The 20,578-nt window shown below is 40.4% G+C and overlaps 1 protein-coding gene across 3 annotated transcripts in view; it reads right to left on the minus strand.

Annotated features, from left to right (window-relative positions):
• Positions 1 to 20,578, minus strand: part of DNAJB6 (DnaJ heat shock protein family (Hsp40) member B6) — a 92,081-nt gene that overhangs the window by 36,227 nt on the left and 35,276 nt on the right. For all 3 annotated transcript variants that reach the window (XM_054021102.1, XM_054021100.1, XM_054021101.1), the window contains exons 6-8: positions 18,662 to 18,793; positions 17,860 to 18,001; positions 12,845 to 12,915 (exon numbers count right to left, since the gene is read on the minus strand). In XM_054021102.1, coding sequence (XP_053877077.1) covers positions 12,845 to 12,915; positions 17,860 to 18,001; positions 18,662 to 18,793 — 345 coding nt within the window. The remainder of the gene's footprint in view (positions 1 to 12,844; positions 12,916 to 17,859; positions 18,002 to 18,661; positions 18,794 to 20,578) is intronic.

Here is a 20,578-nt window from a genome sequence, read left to right on the forward strand (position 1 = left end):
GCATAGAGAGTACACTTATAAAGTTTGTGGACAATACCAAGCTGGGAGGGGTTGCAAGTGCTTTGGAGGATAGGATTAAAATTCAAAATGATCTGGACAAACTGGAGAAATGGTCTGAAGTAAATAGGATGAAATTCAATAAGGACAAACGCAAAGTACTCCACTTTGGAGTAGGAAGGAACAATTGGTTGCTCACATACAAAATGGGAAATGACTGCCTAGGAAGGAGAACTGCGGAAAGAGATCTGGGGGTCATAGTGGTCCACAAGCTAAATATGTGTAACTGTTGCAAAAAAAAGTGATCATTCTGGGATGTATTAGCAGGAGTGTTATAAGCAGGACACTAGAAGTAATTCTTCCACTCTGATTAGGCCTCAACTGGAATATTGTGTCCAGTTCTGGGTGCCACATTTCAGGAAGGATGTGGACAAATTGGAAAAAGTCCAGAGAAGAGCAACAAAAATGATTAAAGGTCTAGAAAAGGACCTATGAGGGAAGATTGACAAAATTGGGTTTGTTTAGTCTGGAAAAGAGAAGACTAAACAAAAGGGGTCATTATAACAGTATTCAAGTACATAAAATGTTGTTACAAGCAGGAGGGAGAAAAATTGTTCTTAACCACTAAGGATAGGACAAGAAGCAATGGGCTTAAATTGCAGCAAGGGAGGTTTAGGTTGAACATCAGGAAAAATTTCCTGTCAGGATGGTTAAGCACTGGAATAAATTGCCTAGGGAGGTTGTTGAATCTCCATCATTGGAGACTTTTAAAAGCAGGTTAGCCAAAAACCTGTCAGGGATGGTCTAGGTAATACGTAATCTTGCCATGAGTGCAGGGGACAGGACAAGATGACCTCTCGAGGTCCCTTCCAGTCCTATGATTTTAAGATAAAAGCCAAAGTTAAGTGTCTATACAGATGAGTCTCATGTAGACAAATCCTGGGAGAGAGATACATCAGAAAAAGGAAGTTATATTTCTGTAATCTTAGACATGAAATCCTACCAAAGATAATTAAAACAATTTGGGACAGACTATTTGTTTAATTGTAACAGCACAAATTTTAAGCTAAGCTTTCATAGCTTTACTAGAGCAAGCTTTAAGATGTACACACACTAAGGCAGTATCCAAATTTAAAAAAAATATATAGTGCAACTTGCCGTCATGATCCTTTTTCTACCACAAAAGCGCCACTTGGCAAGAGATCTCTTCATCTCAGGAGTAGTAATGTGACCGCTTCACCCTCTGTAGCTTCAGGGTGCTCCATTGAAGGGCCGAGATACAATACAAGGGCATGGCAGGCACCAGGTTCTATGCAAACTCCTTGAAAAACTGCCTTCAAGGTCCTAGGTATACCTTTGGTCCCTTTTTATCACTTAAAGTTTTTTCCACTTCAGCAATACCAATAACCTCAATATTTTGTTTGTCCACTGACAAGAAATGGTTGCTTACCTTACAATAAGCGTGGTTCAAGATGTGTTGTCCACAGATTTCACTTGTGGTGCACATGTGCCTCATGCACGCAAGATCAGATCTTTCCGTTGAGGTTGAATTTGTATTCTAGAGGTTCCCTCGCCCCTCCCCCCACCGTTTAGGGCAGAGAGGGAGGACCAGTCCTAATCATCCCTCAGTTTCTTCTCACTTACACTTACTGCATAGTAGCAAAAAAGCAGGGGAGGCCATGGAATGCATGTGGACAACACAGCTGAAACAAAATCAGTTACTGTAAAAGTAAGTAGCAATTCTGTTCTTTGAGAAATTGTCCACATGGATTCCTCTTGGTGACTAACAAACAGTTACGTTTGCTTGGGTTCTAGGAATTATACTTAAAACAGTGACTTCAGGATGGCCCTGCCAGAACAGGCATCTGATCTGGAAGCCTCTACCAAAGAAGAGTGTCAAGTGTGTGGACCGAGCTCCATGGAACTGCCTTACAAATTTTAGAATTAGGGATTTTAGCCTCTGCTGCCTATCTGAAAATGGAATGACTAGCTAGGTGGATCTAACTTGGTTAACTCATAACATGTTTTTACACATTTAGAAACACATTCTGATAATTTGTAATATTGCTTGACCCTTTGCTGATAGGGCTAAGGCAATGAACAGGTTAGGTGAGTTCCTGATTTGGACCTGTTAAAAGATAGTAAGGGAACTGCCAAACAATTTTAAGTATTTGAAGTTTAAATTCCCCTGGGGTTGAATGAGGCATGGGGAAGAAAACTGGGAAATAAGTTGGTTCCTATGGAACACAAACAACTTCGGGAAGAAAATTTAGATGAGGCTGTAGTGTAATCTTCATCTAATAAAACACTGTATAAAGGGGACCTATCCCTGAGCGCCTCACTCTTCCTTACCCTTTAAGCTAATGTAATGACTAAAAAAAGGCATCCTTCACTGAGAGATAGTATAAGAAACAAGTTGCTAAGGGCTCAAAGGGAAGATCTATTGAAGTCCCAAGAAGGGGGTCCCAAGCTAGGGGAAAACAGATAAGGCACTCACAGAATCTAGCTAGTGGGTCAAAAAATACTGGGTACTTGATAGGAAAGTGATGTGCAGATATTGATGCTAAATGGACCCTTATGAATAGAAAGTGCCAATTGTTTCAAGTCTAGTAAATAGCCAGTATCACTGAATTGAATGCTGTAAAGGGAGAAAGCAGGTGCTGAGACGCCAAGCTGTAAAGCTAAATAAAAGTGTTTCTCTAGGTCAGCCTCAACTAGACTTTTTGCTTTGGAGAAAAATATTCTGAACTTCACCTGAACTGCTTCTCTCTATGGCTATCAGCAAACCAGCATCCAAATGTAACAAAGCTGCACCCGGGTGTAGGATCTGGCTATCATTCTCAGACACTGTCAGGCAAAGTAATCAGGACTGTGTTGAGCCACCAGATCCAAACACCTAAACTGCCTGGCCTATGCCAGGGCTACCATTATCATTGATCCAGCAGCTTGCCTCAGTTTCCTCAGGACCCTTAATGTCATGAGAACTGGGGGTAGGGAAGGCATACATTAGTCCCAGTATCCAGAGATGAGAAAAGCATGAGGGACAGCCCGGATTGGAACCCACTTTGCAGTAGAACATAACATTTCTTGTTCTGGTCTGCGGCCATCTCCACTTGCGAAAGATGCTCTACAACACTGGGTCCTCAGTCAGCACCGGGGGGTTGCCTGAGAACTGTGTGAAGTGATCTGCTAATGAGTTCTGAACACCTGTAAGAGGTGGGGCCAGCACTGTGATCCAGTGACAGATACAGCTAGTCCAGAGCCACATGGCCTCCTGACAGTAGAGATGATCTAGCTCCTCCTGGTCTACAGACATAATGCATAGCTGCGGTGTTGACTGTCAGCACCTGACCTAAGGGCACCTCTTCAAATGCTCCAAGATTCAGAGAATTAGCTTCTTGCTTCAACAGTATCTCATGCGGGGTCCCTGAAGAGAGACAGGAACTGTATGCAGTACCTGTTGCTGACAATCTCTTGGCCCCACTTGTCCACAGCGATTCTAGCCCAGGTTCTCCCCCGAAAAGGCCATAGCTAAATAGGGTAGAGATACTCCAAATGTTATGCCAGGCTCTGAATTGTGGCAAGAAGCCTATCAAGTCAGTCATACCTAAGAAAGGTGGGGGGTTATCTGCACTGGACCTTTGCTTCTCCCTCAGTGGCTCCAATTCCCTCAGAGTTGTAAAAGTATAAAAAAAGGGATGCTGACTGAAGGAGGTTTGTAGTCTGATGTGCTTTCTCCTTTGGACTGGTGCATATAAAGACCAGAAAATGAAAAGTGGCTCTCAAGACCTCTCATGAGTGGAGGGCCTCACCTGTATTTGAACTGATCACAAGTCGTCAAATGGAAGGTCCTTCATCGTGGTTTGTATTTCCCTTATATTCCCCATGACGAGCCAGGAGGATCTTCACATCTCCACTGATGTAGGCATGGTGCAGGAGGCTGTATCAAATGTATCCAAAGCATCCAGCAAGGAATCCCCAGCTATAAGATGCCCTTCCAGCAGGATGGATTTTAATTCTTCCATGCTCCTGCATGAGTCATTCCATAAATGAACAACGTGTCCCAGAGGAGATAGTCATTTTGCCAGAAGCACCTGAAAGCTGGCAATGTTCCTCCTGAGACTGGCAGAGTAGACTTTTCTCCCAAACATTTAAAGTAGTTTTATTTAACAATATTAAAATGTTGTTCTTGTATTTTAATCCCAGTTTCCACCCAAAATACACTTCAAACCCAAATCCTGATCTTAAAAAAAAAAAAAAAAAAATCTAGTAAATAAATATTCACTATTTTCACAATAAAAAACAAAAATTAAGAATCTCAAGACGTGTAAGCTATATAATTAAATGTATATTGATTGTACTGCCTGTGAACCAGAAGGATTACACTAAATTTAGCGTAAAGACAATAAATGGTGGCAAAACACCATGTTTTAATGGATTATATCAGCCCGTGAGAATTAACCTCTTTAGGAAAACAAAGTACTAATGCAAAACAAGACTAAAACCAGTTCTTTAAATTAAGGTTTCCTGCTAGGTGATTTAAATCAGTTTTAAATCAAGATCTAAATCACTTTCATTTAAAAAAATCAATCCACCCTGCTGCAAAGCCACTATTTTCATTTAAATCCCATATGAAACCCACTTTCCCCTTCATAACATCCGTAACTAAAGGGATGTCCACACTTAAAAGGCTGCAGCGATGCAGCTGCTGCAATTCAGGGCTGGTCTACACTGCATCATTAGGTCAACGCCCTACCTGCAGCTGTGTCACGACTTAGGCCTGGTCTACACTAAGGAAGTAAGTCAATCTAAGTTACGCTATTTAAATTACGGAAGTTACATAACTTAAGTCGAGGTTGTTTAGATAGACTTCCAGCAGTGTCTAGACCACACTATCTCGGCAGGAGACACTCGGCAATCGACTTATCACGTCTTCACCAGACCCGCTAACAATCGATGCTTGCTGCATTGATTGCAGCAGTGCTGATTTAGTCTGTAGTAAAGAAAAGCCCTCAGATTTGACTCCTGCCAACAAGTGCCCCGCTACACCGACTTAATAGCACAACCTTCCTGAGTGGCATGGAGTCAAAGCTGACGCAGTGAGGTCAACACACTGAGAGCGTAGACACTGCATTACTGACATCAATTGTTAGTGGCCTCCATGTGCTGTCCTAATGTCCCACACTGACTGCTCTGGTCACTGTTGTGCACTCTGCTGTCCAGGGGTCAGGTAGACAGGAATCTACCCTTCCCCCTTTAAAGCACCATGAATTTTTGAAATTTCTTTTCCAGGTTGGCAAGCACACACAGCAGCTCTCCATTGTTGAGTGTAACCGCCTAGCTGACCAGACTGGCTACATGCTGCAGATGTGCTCCAGCCTGGAGGACAGGGGAGATATTTGATCTCCTGGGCCTGAGGGGAGAAGAGGCTGTACAGACACAGTGCCAATCCAGCCATAGAAAAGTGGACATCTATGGCAGACTGTGCGGGGTACGCAGAAGGGCTACAAGAGGAATCAGCAGTAGTGTCACGTGAAAGCCATGGAACTACAGCAGGTGTACCAGAAGGCCAGTGAGGCCAACAATTGATCTGGTGGAGAGTTGCTAGGGGGAACCAGCTATGCAGTGAGTCAGGTTGTGTTTTTGACTCCATTGCAGTCCTGCCAGTCCCAACAGCAGATCACGACTGAGCCCGACGTAGGAGAAAGAGCCTCTGGTAAGTATGTAGTTTGCTTTGAAATTATAGGGATGGAACTCCCAAAGTGGCAGCTCATCTGTTGATTTACTCTTTTTCACTTGTGCTAGAAGCAGTAGTGGAACCACTAAGAGAGGTAGAGTTCCTATCTACATTTCATTCCCCTCTAGAGTTAGGCAGAGGGAGCCACATGGAGCACTTTACGTCCACCGGGATGTTCCATAGACATCTCAATGAAACTTTCACGGAGGTACTCTGCAATCCACTGCTGAAGGTTCCTGTGGAGAGTTGCCTTCCTCCTTCTGCCACGGCAGGACACTTTCCCACACCACTCTGACTACTTCAGCAGGCACTACTGCAGTACACAGGCTAGCAGCATATGGGCACAGGTGTCATTGGGATGCCAACAGCAGCCTGTGTTACCCTCAGGAGTGAGAGATCAGCTAAAATCATCACTGCCTGTGGAAAACTCTGCCAGTATTCAGCTTCCACGGTGAAATTGCCACTTGCTTCTCAACTGTCAGCACAGCTCATTTTGTTGTCCTTGAGCTGGAGCAAGTTCAGCACAGATCCAGAAATGTGGCCTTGTGCATCCGAAAGTTCTGCAGCCACTGCTAGTCATCCCAAACCTGCATGACAATGTGATCCCACCAGTCTGTGCTTGTTTCTCGTGCCCAGAAGCAGTGCTCTACCATCTCTAGCTGCTCCATGAATGCCACCAACAACCTTGAATTGTTTCTATGTACCATAGCAATCTAACCTGCAGTGAATCATGTTCCCCACGGCTCCTCTTGCAGCTCTGCAAATACTGCAAAATTGTGTGCCCTGTGCTTGCAATGCTCATGACAATAGTATGGAGCCTACACAGCTCTACGCTTCTGTCAGATATAGCAGACAGCAAGAAGGGACACGCAGGTTTGTACAGATTTTGTAAAGGTGAAATATACTGTGGGATACAGATAAAATTATAGGATGGAGAACACTGTCAACCCCATGCTCCCAGTCACCCCTACATGACTCATGTTGGCCACATCAGGCATTGCAAAATCTTCCCAAAACACCCTGCATTGGTCAGTAGTGATTTGCAGTCCGATACCTACCCACAGTGCACTGCACATCGATACCAGGACTCCTGGTGAGGACATGCACTACCAACAAGGAGCAAAGTGTGCACATGCACAAGCAATGACTGTATGCTGACATAACTTAGGTAGTCATAACTTTGTAGTCAAGACATTGCCTCAGTGAAGAGGCTAGCTACACTGACAGGAGGGCTTCTCACATTGACGTTGGTAATCCACCTCCCTGAGAGGTGGTAATAGGGCAAAGGGACAAGCCCTCTTGTCAGTGCTGTCTACACTGGAAGTTCGACGCAGTTATACTGACCTCTCAGGGGTGTGGATTTTCCACATCCCTGAGTGACAGTTATACTGACATAAGTTGCTGGTGTAGACCAAGCCTAAATCTTCTATTTACCTTCATCCATTTTGTCCATCCTTTGCATGAGCTGTCTCTCCCCACTCCCACCCACCAGACCTTGCCTTTTTAGACTGGTACTGCCTCAGGAAAGGAACAGTCTCTTCTTCTCAAGTGAGAAAACAGTAGCACATTTTGAGCACTACTGCACTCTAAGGGCTGGTCTACACTATGGGGGGATGGGGGCAGGGGGAAAATCAATCTAAGCTACGCAACTTCAGCTACGTGAACAACAAAAGCTGAAGTCGACGTACTTAAATCTACTTTCTGTGGTGTCTTCATAGCGGCGTTCTCCCGTCGATTCCCCCTGCGCTTCTCATTGAGGGAGTACTGGAGTCTATGCTAAAGCGATCAGTGGTTGATTTATTGAGTCTATACTATAGACGATAAATCGACTCCCGCTGGATTGATTGCTGCCCATCGATCCAGCTGGTAGTGTAGTGTAGACAAGCTCTAAATATAATAAAAATAGCACGGCAGAAAATACAGGAATATTCCCTTTGTATAGTGGAGACAGATAACGGAGCAAAGCATCACTGTAAAAAGGTGCCAAACTCAACAGAAGTGTTTTGAGGCAATTTGACCTGTCATTCCATTTTACTATTAAAAGGAGAGTTTTACTAAATCCAAGTTCAGAACAAATAGTAAATCCCACAGTAATTAGAAGCCTGAAGATATAAAATTTACCCTATGTGGACACCCTCACGTAATACATGCACATTGTACAGGCCTTAAGAGCCGAAAGTCTAAGATCTTTCTGGGTTTTAGCAGTAAAGCAATACAAATCCTTATTTGCAAGTAATCTTTAAAAGAAACCCATTTTTTAAGTCTTAATATCTATTTCAAAGAAACTGAATGAGGGGGTGAAAACTTTTTACTTGTAGTCACTTCAAATCCAGGGATAAAAAGGAAGCCATCTGTATCTAGTTGGTAGCATGGGAAGTGAGTTTTTGGTCACAATTCAGTTCCAAAGTAAACAAGTCTTGGACAGAATGGGCAGATTCAACAGTTTTTTCCCTTAAAAAAATAAAATAAAATAAACCTTAAAGTCAGGGTTGCAGCTTGCTGGCAGGATAATACCTATTGTGCATCCATATTGTGGAAAATCCTTTGTAGTTTTTTTATTATTAATTATTATTATTATTAATAAAGAAACAGTGCTAAGCATTGATGCTAGAAGTGGGTCTTCCCAAGTACTCAATTTGGATAATTATTCTTCCATTTAAGTGGAAGTTTTACCACTAAACTTCAATGGAAGCATAGCTAGGCCAGTGCTGAGTGCTTTTGAAAATCCCATCCTATATTTTCTTAAAGTAAACTTTAACTACAAGCGTAATATGATCCTGGTATAACCATTTTACTTTGATTACAGTCTTGAGAGTTGGCATTATGCCCATGTTAATGATGAAGAAACTGAGGCAGAAAAATGAGTCCACTCACTATGACAACAGGCAGATTTAGATACTCAAGTCTCCAAACCTCCTTGACCAAAGCTGCTTCCCACAGACCAGACCACACACAGAAGCACAACTATACACAAACACAACAATAAGAAGCATCACTTTCACATAAAACCCACTGTGCTTAGCCAAGCAAACTCAGACAACAGGAAAGTCGAATACGAGCATGAACACAGACAGGAAGGTGATAACTAATACTGACCTCCTTTTTGATGGAATTTTAAGAAGTTAAAAGTTTCATATCAGTAGCTTTGCAAACAATTTACTGTTGCTGCAGGACACTACAAACTGCAGCAGGGACAAGTTTTTCCTGAAACATCAATCCCATGGTTATAACTGTAGCCCACACACCAAGCTATACAACATATGTGCAGAGCTTTGTCATTTAATACCATATAGCTCAGTGTGGTTTAGCTTCCTTATGGATTACAAATTAAGACTGAATGCTGCAGTAAACATTTCAAACATGAACAAGATTAACAAATAGTATGTTGCCACCTAAATACATTCAGTCCAAACCATTAGTTTATACAGCATTTTGTGACTGTCCTACTGAAAGCATTGAAAACTGGATAATCCAACCCCCACATACTATATAGTACAACATGCAGTACTTAAATTGCTGCTCTGTAAAGAATTATCCAGGTTTTGCACAGAAGGGGCTGAGATGATTCACCAAGTGAAAGCATTAGTAGAATACTGCATGCTACCAATAGACTGAAAACTAAGTCCAGATCACAGAAAGGACAGTAGTTCTTAGAAACCACCTCTAATTTTTCTAAATCAGAAGGAAGTTTTATCTTGGCCAGGGCCAGCTCCAGCATTTTTGCTGCCTCAAGCAAAAAAAAAAAAAAAAAAAGCCGCAATTGGCAGCGGCAGGTCCTTCGCTCCTACAGGGAGTGAGGGACCTGCCGTCGCTCTCCCTTGGGTGCCCCAAGTATCTGCTTGTTAAGCTGGTGCCTGGAGCCGGCCCTGACCTTGGCATATGTCCCGCCCTGCTTTTTCAAATGCCCAATATTTAGCATTTTATTGGGCATCTGCACAAAATTTCTCTTACTTTTAGGCAAATAGCTTTAAGAGGACAAGTTTACATTTAGTCCCATTTTACTCTACATACCTGATAAAGCATTGTACAGATATTTGCTGGAAGTGAAAAAGTTTACCAGTTACTATATATTTTTCTAGTGGCCATGCAGAAGGGAAAGCTAATGAGGCTTTAAATTTGGTGCCCAAAGTAACTCTTTACTCCTAAGGAGCAGGCCTTGCATGCAAAGAATGTATTAGTAAGAAAAGTGATGCAAAGTTCTTAAATGCAACCTAATAAAAGTGAGTTTACAACAGAGCAAAAGTCATGCATTTCTGTATTACAATAGTGAGAATTCTAACACAGTAAGGCTACCAGAGACATGGAGTCATAGGGTCTCAGGCACAGAAGCCTAACTCACACCCTTGTGTTGCAAGTGCACAATGGATCTATATGGGGGAAGAAGGGTTGGAGGTCAGGATTTGATTTTTATATCCAGAATGAACAGCAAGTGACAATTGAGAGTGAGCAGCAAGTATGTATTTATTCTGAAATAACAGCACTCTGCATGTTGAAACTATGTGGAGCCTTAAAGTCTTTACACCACTGTATGTGAAAGTGGGACTGCCAGTCAAGTAATAGAGTTGGGACCAAATCAAAATAGTTATTTGATTCCAGGGTCAACTCCCTCAGATGCCAGTGTGTAGATTTTATTTTTTTTTTTAAATACTGTGCAGATCTTTTACTGGTTGAATAGAGTGAGTGGACCAACTGGCCAGCTTTTTTGGCCTGTTTTCTCTCTTTTTACTTGAAGAGTGCAATTTCATAACTGCATGGGGCCTACCACTGAAAATATCAACCATGCAAATCTGAAGGCAGAGAAAGCACCATCCAGACTGGATCTTCAGTGAAGTCACCATGTTAAGCTCTCATTATGCAATTTACAACTCAGCTTATGCCAAACAGCTAAATGAAGAGGTTGAAAAGCCACATGTATTTCATAGGCAGGAGTTGTAACAGACTGAAGACATGCCAGTAGAAGGGGGAGTGCATTGTGGCTAACATTTTCAGACCTAATGACAAATGTATTTCAAACCATTTTAAGTAACTTCTTGTTTCTCTGTTTAGTCATCTTCTGGGCAACAAGTGATGTGCACGAGAGAGAAAAACTGATGAGGAAAAATGTAGAGTTGCTAGATTAAGTTTTGAGCTATTACAAGGACCTTGGCACATACTTTAAAAATGTGCCTACCTTCTCATCTCCCAACCTTAAAGTATAATTTGTATTTTATTCCTTCTCCTACCATCTTTAAATTGTTTGACTATAAAGTTGAGTGGGAGAAAAATTTAAAATGTTATAACCTCACAGTGTTTAACCTCACTGCAGTCACCAACAATTAACACAATTTGTTAGGTTATTTGTTCTTGGTTTAAATTGAATCAGTTATCCTGAAGAATAGTTTGCCAATTTTTTCCATCCACCTCCTGAATTTTAATTCATAGACATTCATTAGTGCAACATCACAGACCGTATTCTCTAGAAAGGATTAACTGATCACTTCAAACCATACACTTTGAGGTCTTACATAAAGTTTGTGGATGTTAAACTAGCCTAAATAATTCACTGTAGGCCAGATGTTCAGAGCTAGCTGCATGCATAAAACTGCACATGCATCACTTATACATAAATACCCAGTGCACAAAATACCTGATGAATGAGCATAAGTATCTACTGTATAAAGCAGGCATATAAGGAGTCTTGCAAACAATTGCTTTTGCCTAGCTTTGAAAATCTGACCATGTTATATTATCTACAAATTAGTACTTTGCCTCACTCCCCATTCCATTGATGTAAGTAGGCACTTTTCTCCATTTTAATGTTGGTTAGTAAGTGTGTAAACCAATGGTACTCAAGTCTATGCAGCTGAAGACACCACATTAATAGAGTTTTACAGTTACTTTCTTAACTCAGGTTTGAAGATGCTGACATTTATGAATCACAATTACTCTTCCTTTTACATCTATGCCAGAACATTAGAAAATACTGCTAATTTAGATATTTTGGGTTTGCTTTTCATTTACTGACAGACATTGATAATTTTGTGGAAGTCTATCGACAGATGGGCATGTTGCCCCATATATGAAGGAAAGGACTTTTAATGCAGTGTTTTCAGAGATATTGTATACTCATGTTAAACATCTTAGTTACAAGACAATAATGCAGACTATTACAAGCTGAAATGTATACATTGTGGGGGGAAGTGAGTTATCCAGCCAGTCCTGGGGAAACACCCTATAAATAGATACTTCACATATAGGTTTGGAAAGGAAACTACAAGCCATGTTTTCAGTCACATTGAAGAAAACATCTGCAAAGAAAAGCCCCTCAGCCTGAAGCTTGAAGGAAGCAGGTGTTGAAAAGCAAAATATGGTTCCCCACTTGCCCAAATCACACACAGACACAAGAAGGCTACAAATGCCATCCATGAAAGAATGCACCACAAACATCAGCATTTATTCATTTTGAATTTTTTAGCAATTGACAAAAGACCCAGCTCACCAGCTTTACTTTTTGTTGTTTTCCTAAGCTTAAACATTACATATTTAAACATTATCAGAACTAACTAAGTTGTCGGCATTCATGCACAACTAGAAAACATCCTTAATTTATTTAAACCAGAAATGCATTACCAGTAACTTATTAACATCTTTCACTACTAAATATTAAAAAAAGTTGAAATTATTGAAAAGTTCATCCTTGAAATGTTAACTTCACAGCAGACAAACTACTAGTTGGCTCACATTTCAAACAAAGTGGGAAAAGCAAGATTCATGCTAGTGGTTAGTGTACATTTTGCCCTAGCACTACTGAAGGATCACGGCTCACCTTGGATGATGTTTAATAAAAAGCAAAGTGCATACAGAAATTTACAACAATTTTAGGACAAAAAATGGTCCTACTGATGTGGTCCCAACAATTAACTCAAAAGTCTATGACAAAATACCATGAGCTCCGATGAGCTGTTTATAAATACTTTAGATTAAGTACAGATACTGAAAGAGTTCGTTTGAAATCTTCAAAAAAAAAAAAATGTTCCTTTTACTCCTCAAATGGTGCTTGTTATAGCTTAAAATTTCTGTTAACAAGTGCGTTGAATTACTTGTTATCCAAGCGTAGCAGCTGCTCCTTACCATTTACTGTTAATGACTTTAACTGGCCATCTTCTTCAACTTCCACTCTCTCTTGTCCATTCTCAACAATTCTGTTGGACAAAAATCCATTTAATCATAGTTTTAAAGCATGTTCAATATGATTAAAGTACACTACACGCAGATATTTAGGTAATGAAATACAGTGCCAAGTCTAGATCCAAAGCTTGGCTGATGCAACTACAGTAAGTAAGTGATCACATTTAACAGTGGGGAAGCCACAACAATTAGCATCTTCTCCCAGCCCACTGAAAAGCCTCTCTGGAAGCGACTAACTCCCAGTCCTCCAGTGTATTGCACTGAAGTGTTGTAGACAGCATTGTAACAGTCACTGCAGCTGGCACTACATTCTCCATAATCACAGTTCTCCTCTTAGGTCAAAGTTTTTTCCATCTCTCCCCTTTTCTCCCCACCCTCCCATTCAAAAAGCATCATATGCAATTTAGTTTTGAGTTTCAGTTAAAAGTAGTAGTTAGGAACCATGACAGTTCAGGTTCTGACAGCTGTGTTCAGCATATTGTATTTTATGGTATATATTTTCCCCACAATATTACACTGATATGTTTAACTACCCTGTTTCCCCGAAAATAAGACAGTGTCTTATATTAATTTTTGCTCCCAAAGATGCGCTAGGTCTTATTTTCAGGGGATGTCTTATTTTTCAGAAATGAAAAATGCCTTATCGGTGGATGCCTTATTATCGGGGAGGTCTTATTATCGGGGGGATGCCTTATATTACAACGAGAGGCAAAACTGTAAGTAGGCCTTATTTTCGGAGGATGTCTTATTTTCGGGGAAACAGGGTAGGTAAGCAGGATGAAACAATACACAGAACATGTGCAATAGCACCAAAATAGTGTTACACATGGCCAAGTTAAGGTTCACAAGCAGGATTAACTTTTGCACCTCTTGATTGGTTTTCACCAGGCAATCTTGATGCTGCACGTAGGGTTTACCCCCCTTGTTAAATGTTTAATGTATAATTTTGGGTTTGCAAAGCAGTTCATTTTATTCTCTTGGTCACTGAATTATAATTGTATGTTCAAAGCACAAATGTAGGCCATATTTAGGGCTGGTTTGTATTAAATACTATCCATAAGTAACCTGTGTTTAGAGTACAGAAACATGTAGAAGCTTTTCACTTCATAAATCAATAGAATTCTATTTTGATGATCAGACAGAGACAGAATCTACTCAGTAAAGAATCCGAGACAACAATTGTGGTTAGGAGAAAGTTTGATGAACAGGCAAATGCTGTATGTTCTCTCCAAAGAAGACTGCCTGCTGTCTCAATGTGGACTTATCAAGGGTTGCTTGGCTTTTTTTTTTTTTTTTTTTTAATTATATAACTACACCCAAATTTTAGAGAGGAAGTAGTAGTAGCGGCCAGGAATTCTTCCTTGCTTGGTCACAGGTCACAAGATGGTAGTCTTCTTTCAAAAGGATAACATTATGGTCATCATGCAAACATCACCCCTTTTCTCAGAGTGCTAGTTATGTTGAGCACAGTACATCTGTGTTCCGTATGTTGCAATGGCTTCTTATCAGCTTTGGGGAGCAATTCATTGTTATTTTTAACTAGACTTAAAGATAAAGAGCTCCTGTCTATCTTACACCTTAACATTTGTAACAAGTTTGTGGCCTGGGTAGTTCTAAGCATGCTTTGTTACATATGGAGAGTACCACTTGGTTAACCACCATGTCAGCTAACAGCATTTTGCTCCTAGACTGAAACAACTGTCTTCCTATAAGCAGTTAACCACACTTGTTTGCTCTGTGGATGGAATCTCCTAATTATGTCTGCATAAAGTAATTAATTTGACCTGTTCTTCCCAAGTCTATGCAACAGGACATCACATGATGCACTGCCCTACTTTCTGTAGTCTGAATGTCTTCTGAGCTACTGATTCCCTCATGACATGCTACGAAACAGCTGTCCAGATTTTCCCAGAACCCACTGATACAATGGTGTGACCATATGAAGTAACTGTGATGACAGAAAACCTGCTGTGTGGACACAAACTGTACTGTGTTACTTTTAACTGGTTGAGATGACTGTGCCTCTTAACTGGTTACAAAAGATGGGTAAAGATGTAATGGATTACAGGCATGGAGACAGCCTCCCTGTCAACAGCAGAGACTTTCTACTTAATAATCCAGATATGTCAGTTCCTCCAGGCTGATAGAAGGTCCTCTATTCCAGGGGTTCTCAACCTTTTTCTTTCTGAGTCACCCCCCAGGCTATAAAAACTTCACAGTCCAGCTGTGCCACAACAATTGTCTGTCTGCATATAAAAGCCAGGGCCAGAGTTAGGAGTAGCAAGCAGGGCAATTGCCTGGGGGTCCCGCACCAGGGGGAACTGTGAAACTAAGTTGCTCAGGCTTTGGCTTCAGCCCTGGGTAGTGGGGCTGGGTGCTCTGGGCTGCAGTCCCATGCAGCAGGACTTTGGCTTTCTGCCCTAGGCCCTAGCGAGTTTAACACTGGCCATGCTTGGCGGACACCCCCTGAAACCTGGTCATTGCCCGCCAAGGGCCCAGGACCCCTGGTTGAGAACCACTGCTCTATTTAAATTCTTCAACATTGGGTTTGCCAGGGCTTGATTTTGCTAACTTGCAAGGCATGATGCAAGGCCTATCCAGTTACCCAGGCCTTGTCTAAGCATCGTTTTGAATGCCAACTGCAGTTTCTGTGTCATGGTATTTGTCCAGTTGACACTGGATAAATACCAAAACATTGGGGTTTTTTGGCACTGTCACTAATTCACTTTAATTACAAACATGTGTCAAGAGGTTTGTTCTAAGGGACACCTCTCCAGTTCACTTACACAGTAGAACCTTGTATTTTTTGCTAGTTTACAGATGGTATAAATCAAACAAACCGAGAGGTCTCGCTCCACTTCTTAAAGATTTAGTACGTGGTATGGAGGTCTCAGTACTTATTAGTAGAGCTCATGGGGCTAAGAACACTTCACTTTGACAACTGTCAATTACATTTGTAATGCATCTCTTTAATTTATTGCATGTTATTTTGTCACTAAACAATATTTGCAGAGGATTTCCCAAAGACTGGTGTAAAATAGTGAGGAGAGGTTCTGATGGGTATAGTGCTTGAACGCTCACTCACCAGTAGTGAGCAATAAGTTTTTCCTGGTAGAGAACCTTAACTCTTGCTATTAGCTTACCTGACAAGACTATTTGCACTTCAAATCCATACGGTCAGTAGGGACACTGAACAGATCACTTTTGCTAATGTTGCTTGGGAAAGCCTACTGGGTGGAGGGTCAACTCTCAAAATAGAGGCTGAGGAAAGTTGGAGCATAGTGTAGACCACCTGCTATGCTTCTCATGCTACTTACAACCAGAAGGCTGGGGTTGGAGCAGAACAGTGGCCTCAATCCCCAATCAATAGCTCCATGCGTGAAGGGAAAGCAAGAGCATACTCCTTTTCTCTTCCAGCGGCCTAGTGAGAAGGGCTTCAGTTTTCAGACACTTACTAGCTAGAAGCCAGTACTAAAAGATGCATCATCCCTGAGCAAGTTCCAATGATAGCAGCATTTTGGTAATCCCAGTATCCACTCCCTGCCCAACAGCTGACAGGTGGCTGAGCTTCTCAGAAGGTGTACCCAAGAATAAAAAGATTAAATCCTGAATATATATATATATATATATATATATATATATATATATATATATATATATATATATATTTTTTTTTTTTTTTTGAAGGGGAAATAAAAGAATTAACGTTATAACATGGCTTACAGCCATCAGGCCTGTAAGATATTTAGCTTAGCCAAACAAGGCCTCAGGACTAAAGACAGACTTGACATAAAGCAACTAACCAGTAGGTGAACTAGATCAAAATTTGTCCCAAGATAGCAATGACCCTACATGACAAGGTATCATAAGATAGCAGTTTAGCAGCAATGGAACATTCTACTTAGGAAATATATATTGAAATGTATTGGTGAAAGCTGGTTATAATCTTTTTTGGATTTTGCAGCCAGCCACAAGTTATGGTGACTGAGTAATGTAAATATTAATGGAATAATATGGAAAATTAACAAGTTCATTTTTTTTTATAGGCTATTCCAAAAGGTAGTGGGAGGTGGAAGTTCAAATAAGGAAAAGGGGTGAAAACCTTCATAAATCTGCATGAACCCGTGGGCATCAGCATAACACATTATAGAAGCTGTATCCCAATCTAAGTCCTTGGGAGATGCCAGGATAACACTCGCTGGTGATGGTGACAATGAAGATGAGTATATTGACCGACACTGTGGGGATCCCCTGCAGAAGATGTTAGTGATGCCAGTCACAGAGCTAAACACATTACACTATCTACTGTTGTATTTCAGTGTTTGTGGGATTATCTGTTTAATAGATTTGCTAATAAAAGGGACTTGTGATAAACTTCAATTGTTTGTCCTGTACTCCTTGGGTCTCTAATACTAACATCGGTAGTCTTCCTGATGCTGTAGCTGTTCAAGAAACTGAACCCTTATCAACTACTGTGAAAGAAAAGTTATTCAATGCACCAATCCGTCAATTAGGCTACACAGGGTACTGTTGTTAAGGGTTTTCCCCACTTTTAAATAAACTCTTGGCTACAGGGCATTAGGTACTTTTTGCCCAACCCCTGCATGCTTACACATACTGCAGCAGAGAACCATCCTGTAATGGTAGGGAAAGAAAAGAGAATCGAATAGGTCTATCATTACAATTCACACAGAATTGGATATCTAAGTTACGGGAAAACAAAACTGTAAGCATAAAGAAAGTTATTAGAAAAATACTGATTAATTCTATTACAACAACTTGCATGGTACCAAGTATCAGAGGGGTAGCCCTGTTAGTCTGTATCCACAAAAATGAGGAATGAAGTAGTGTTTTTTTACCCCCAACAGCTTATGACCAAATAAGTCTGTTAGTCTTTAAGGTGCCACCGGACTCCTCGTTTTTATTACAACAAAATTTATCTTTTTTACATCACTTACCTCTTCGTAGTAATTTTTCTGCCATTAACTATTTTAGTAGAAGTTGATACCGATTTGAAGCTACCCATCCCACTGCCACCGAATGACGTAGAGGAGAATGAAGTAAGGCCCCCGTGCCCCAATGAACCAAACGAAGTAAAACCTGGGGGGGAAGACGTGGTAAGTATTTGATTAAAGCACAGTAAACAATTTCGTCAGAAACCCTTTAACAACTCTTACTTTAGGAAGGTCTGCTCAACCAAAGTTTGGTCTATTAATTCTAGCTCCCCAATTTCAAATACCAAGTTGCTCAATTTCAGAGTTGTTGGGTAACTGTTACTCCCACTGACTTCAAGTGAAGTGGCGAAAACTAGGCCTTTAGCATTCAACTAGGCTCCAATAATTGAGAGCACTTGGAGTCCATAATCTCGCTTAAAGGCACACACTATTGTAGCCCCCTTTTTGGAGACCTCAAAAACATTGAACACACCCCCTGGTAAGGCAAGCAACATTTTGATATAGAAACTGACATACTGAGAAGTTAAGACTTGTCCAGTCTAATGGTGTCAGTAAAAGATCAAGAAGCAGAATAGATCCAATTTCCTTCTAACAGGGCTTACTCCCTTTTCATGAGATTTTAGCTATAACAAATACTCTACAACACCGTGGCTCTATTTAAAACTAGGGGACTCTACAGGGAGATGTAACAGGCCTCATGTTATATATAATTTTTTTTAACCGTGTTGTACCAATTTACTGTTCCAGAGAAACTCCTTCTCTAGCAATATTAAATTTGGCTTGAAGTTTGCTTTAAAATATTTACCTGTATCAAATGAAGAAAAACCACTCCCAAACGCAGGAAATCCACTAAATGCAGAGAAAAATGGCCCACCACCTCTGTTTCTGTTCCCTCGTTGACCTCGTCGGTTTCCAAATAAGTCATCAAAAGGATCTTCTACAAAACAAAAAAAAACAGATTTTAATGCAGGAGGCTGTGATCAGTTTTATTCAGTAGTTGCTATATTTAATAAGTATGAGGACTTCTAGTAGAGAAGGAAGTTTCTTGCACGTTCCTCTGAAGCATCTGGTACTGGCCACTGTCAGACAGAATATCTGAGCACAGATCTGATTCAGTATAGCAATTCTGTGTTCCTTTGAGACCTGTAAGAGACCAATATTATCTCTCACACACACCCAACTCTTCTTGGTCTCCAGAACTTTAGATACTATTATTAAAGTAATGGCATGCCGCAAACAAAGTCCTGCTTCCTTAGTGCTGTGCCAGTTTGCAAGTGACTAGTAAACATCAGGGGGAACATGCAGAAATTCAGTTTTCAGCAGAAAACTGTGTTCCATGTGAATTAGGCTACATAAGCAAACCTTATCACTTATACAATAAGTATGTATATTCATATAGTCACACACACACAAATCTATGTTTTATATCAAATTCATGTAGGTTAGATAGTTCAGGTCAGTTAACATCTGGGTAATTAGGAATTTGTCTCCTCCTCACATGGCCATTAACTATAAAAAACCACTTTTCTTGATAGCACAATTAAAGAATTGATGACTTTTTTTGTTCCGAGAGGCAACAATCTGCTTTCTGTTCTACATGAGAATGTCAAATATCTGAAGTTACTGCAGGAGAAGCCCTTCTCTCTGTAGAATACCTTGTCTGTCAAGCTGAGTTTTGGGGGCTTAAACTTAATATTGCTGATGTGATGAAATTTGATTCAATCCCTAAATATCCAACACTACTTGTATAACTTCACACAAGATTTATCTGAGGACCACCACCACCAGGACTCTGCTTAAGACAGGCTCAACTATATTAGTGTTCCATTAAGACTGAAATGTAAAGGGTATTGGAGACAGGGAATTAAAATAGTCATAATACAACTTTAAGTGATCTGCAAATGTTTTAGTTTAGTTAAAATTAACTAGTTGGAGGGTTAGATGCTTAAGAGGAAATTCAGACGATAAGAGCTTTATGGGAAGAAAAAAAATAAGGGCTGAAGGCAGTGCTTAATTTGTAATGAAAGAGGTGCTAGGGCTCAAGCAATTTTTTTTTTTTTTTTTTTTAAAACCCCACACACTTTTAACAACTGGTGTAACAAGTATAAGAAAACTGAAGTTTGAGTTTTACACCATACTAGCATAACATCAGCATTTTGTAGGACCACAATTTACACAACACAGTGTACCATTAAGTTGTAGATCTTTAGTTCTGAACATAAGCTATTTTGGATTTCAGTTCCCACTGCAGCGGAACTTTACAAGACCCTATATTACACAGCACAGGACACTGGTAACATTTACAAAATATTTTACAAATATGGGTTATCTACAGAACAACCGTTTTAGGCATGTTAGCCTGACCAGTGATGAAGTGTTGTTGAAAAATGTAACATTGCAAAAAAATAGTTTAAAAGTGAAATGTAAGAAGTTATTTTCCAACATATGAGGTCTGTAATAGCATTTATATTTTCTTCAACTATAAAACTTTCCAATTCTAAACCAAATCTCAGTGTGATGTTTCAGAGAATGGAAGATATTCCTATGCAGGATAAGAGTTAAGCATATACTTAAGTCCCATTGAAGGCAATATCTAAAGTAAAGCATGTCCTTGCTGAATCTGGGCCAATTCATAATAACCACTGTACCAATTAGAATTCCAAGTTGATTTTAAGTGAAGATCAGAGACCAAAAGCAGGTTCCCTCCCTCTTCCCTCCCACC

The sequence above is a fragment of the Malaclemys terrapin genome, chromosome 2 (genome assembly GCF_027887155.1).
Source record: "Malaclemys terrapin pileata isolate rMalTer1 chromosome 2, rMalTer1.hap1, whole genome shotgun sequence".
NCBI classification, from domain to species: Eukaryota; Metazoa; Chordata; order Testudines; family Emydidae; genus Malaclemys; species Malaclemys terrapin.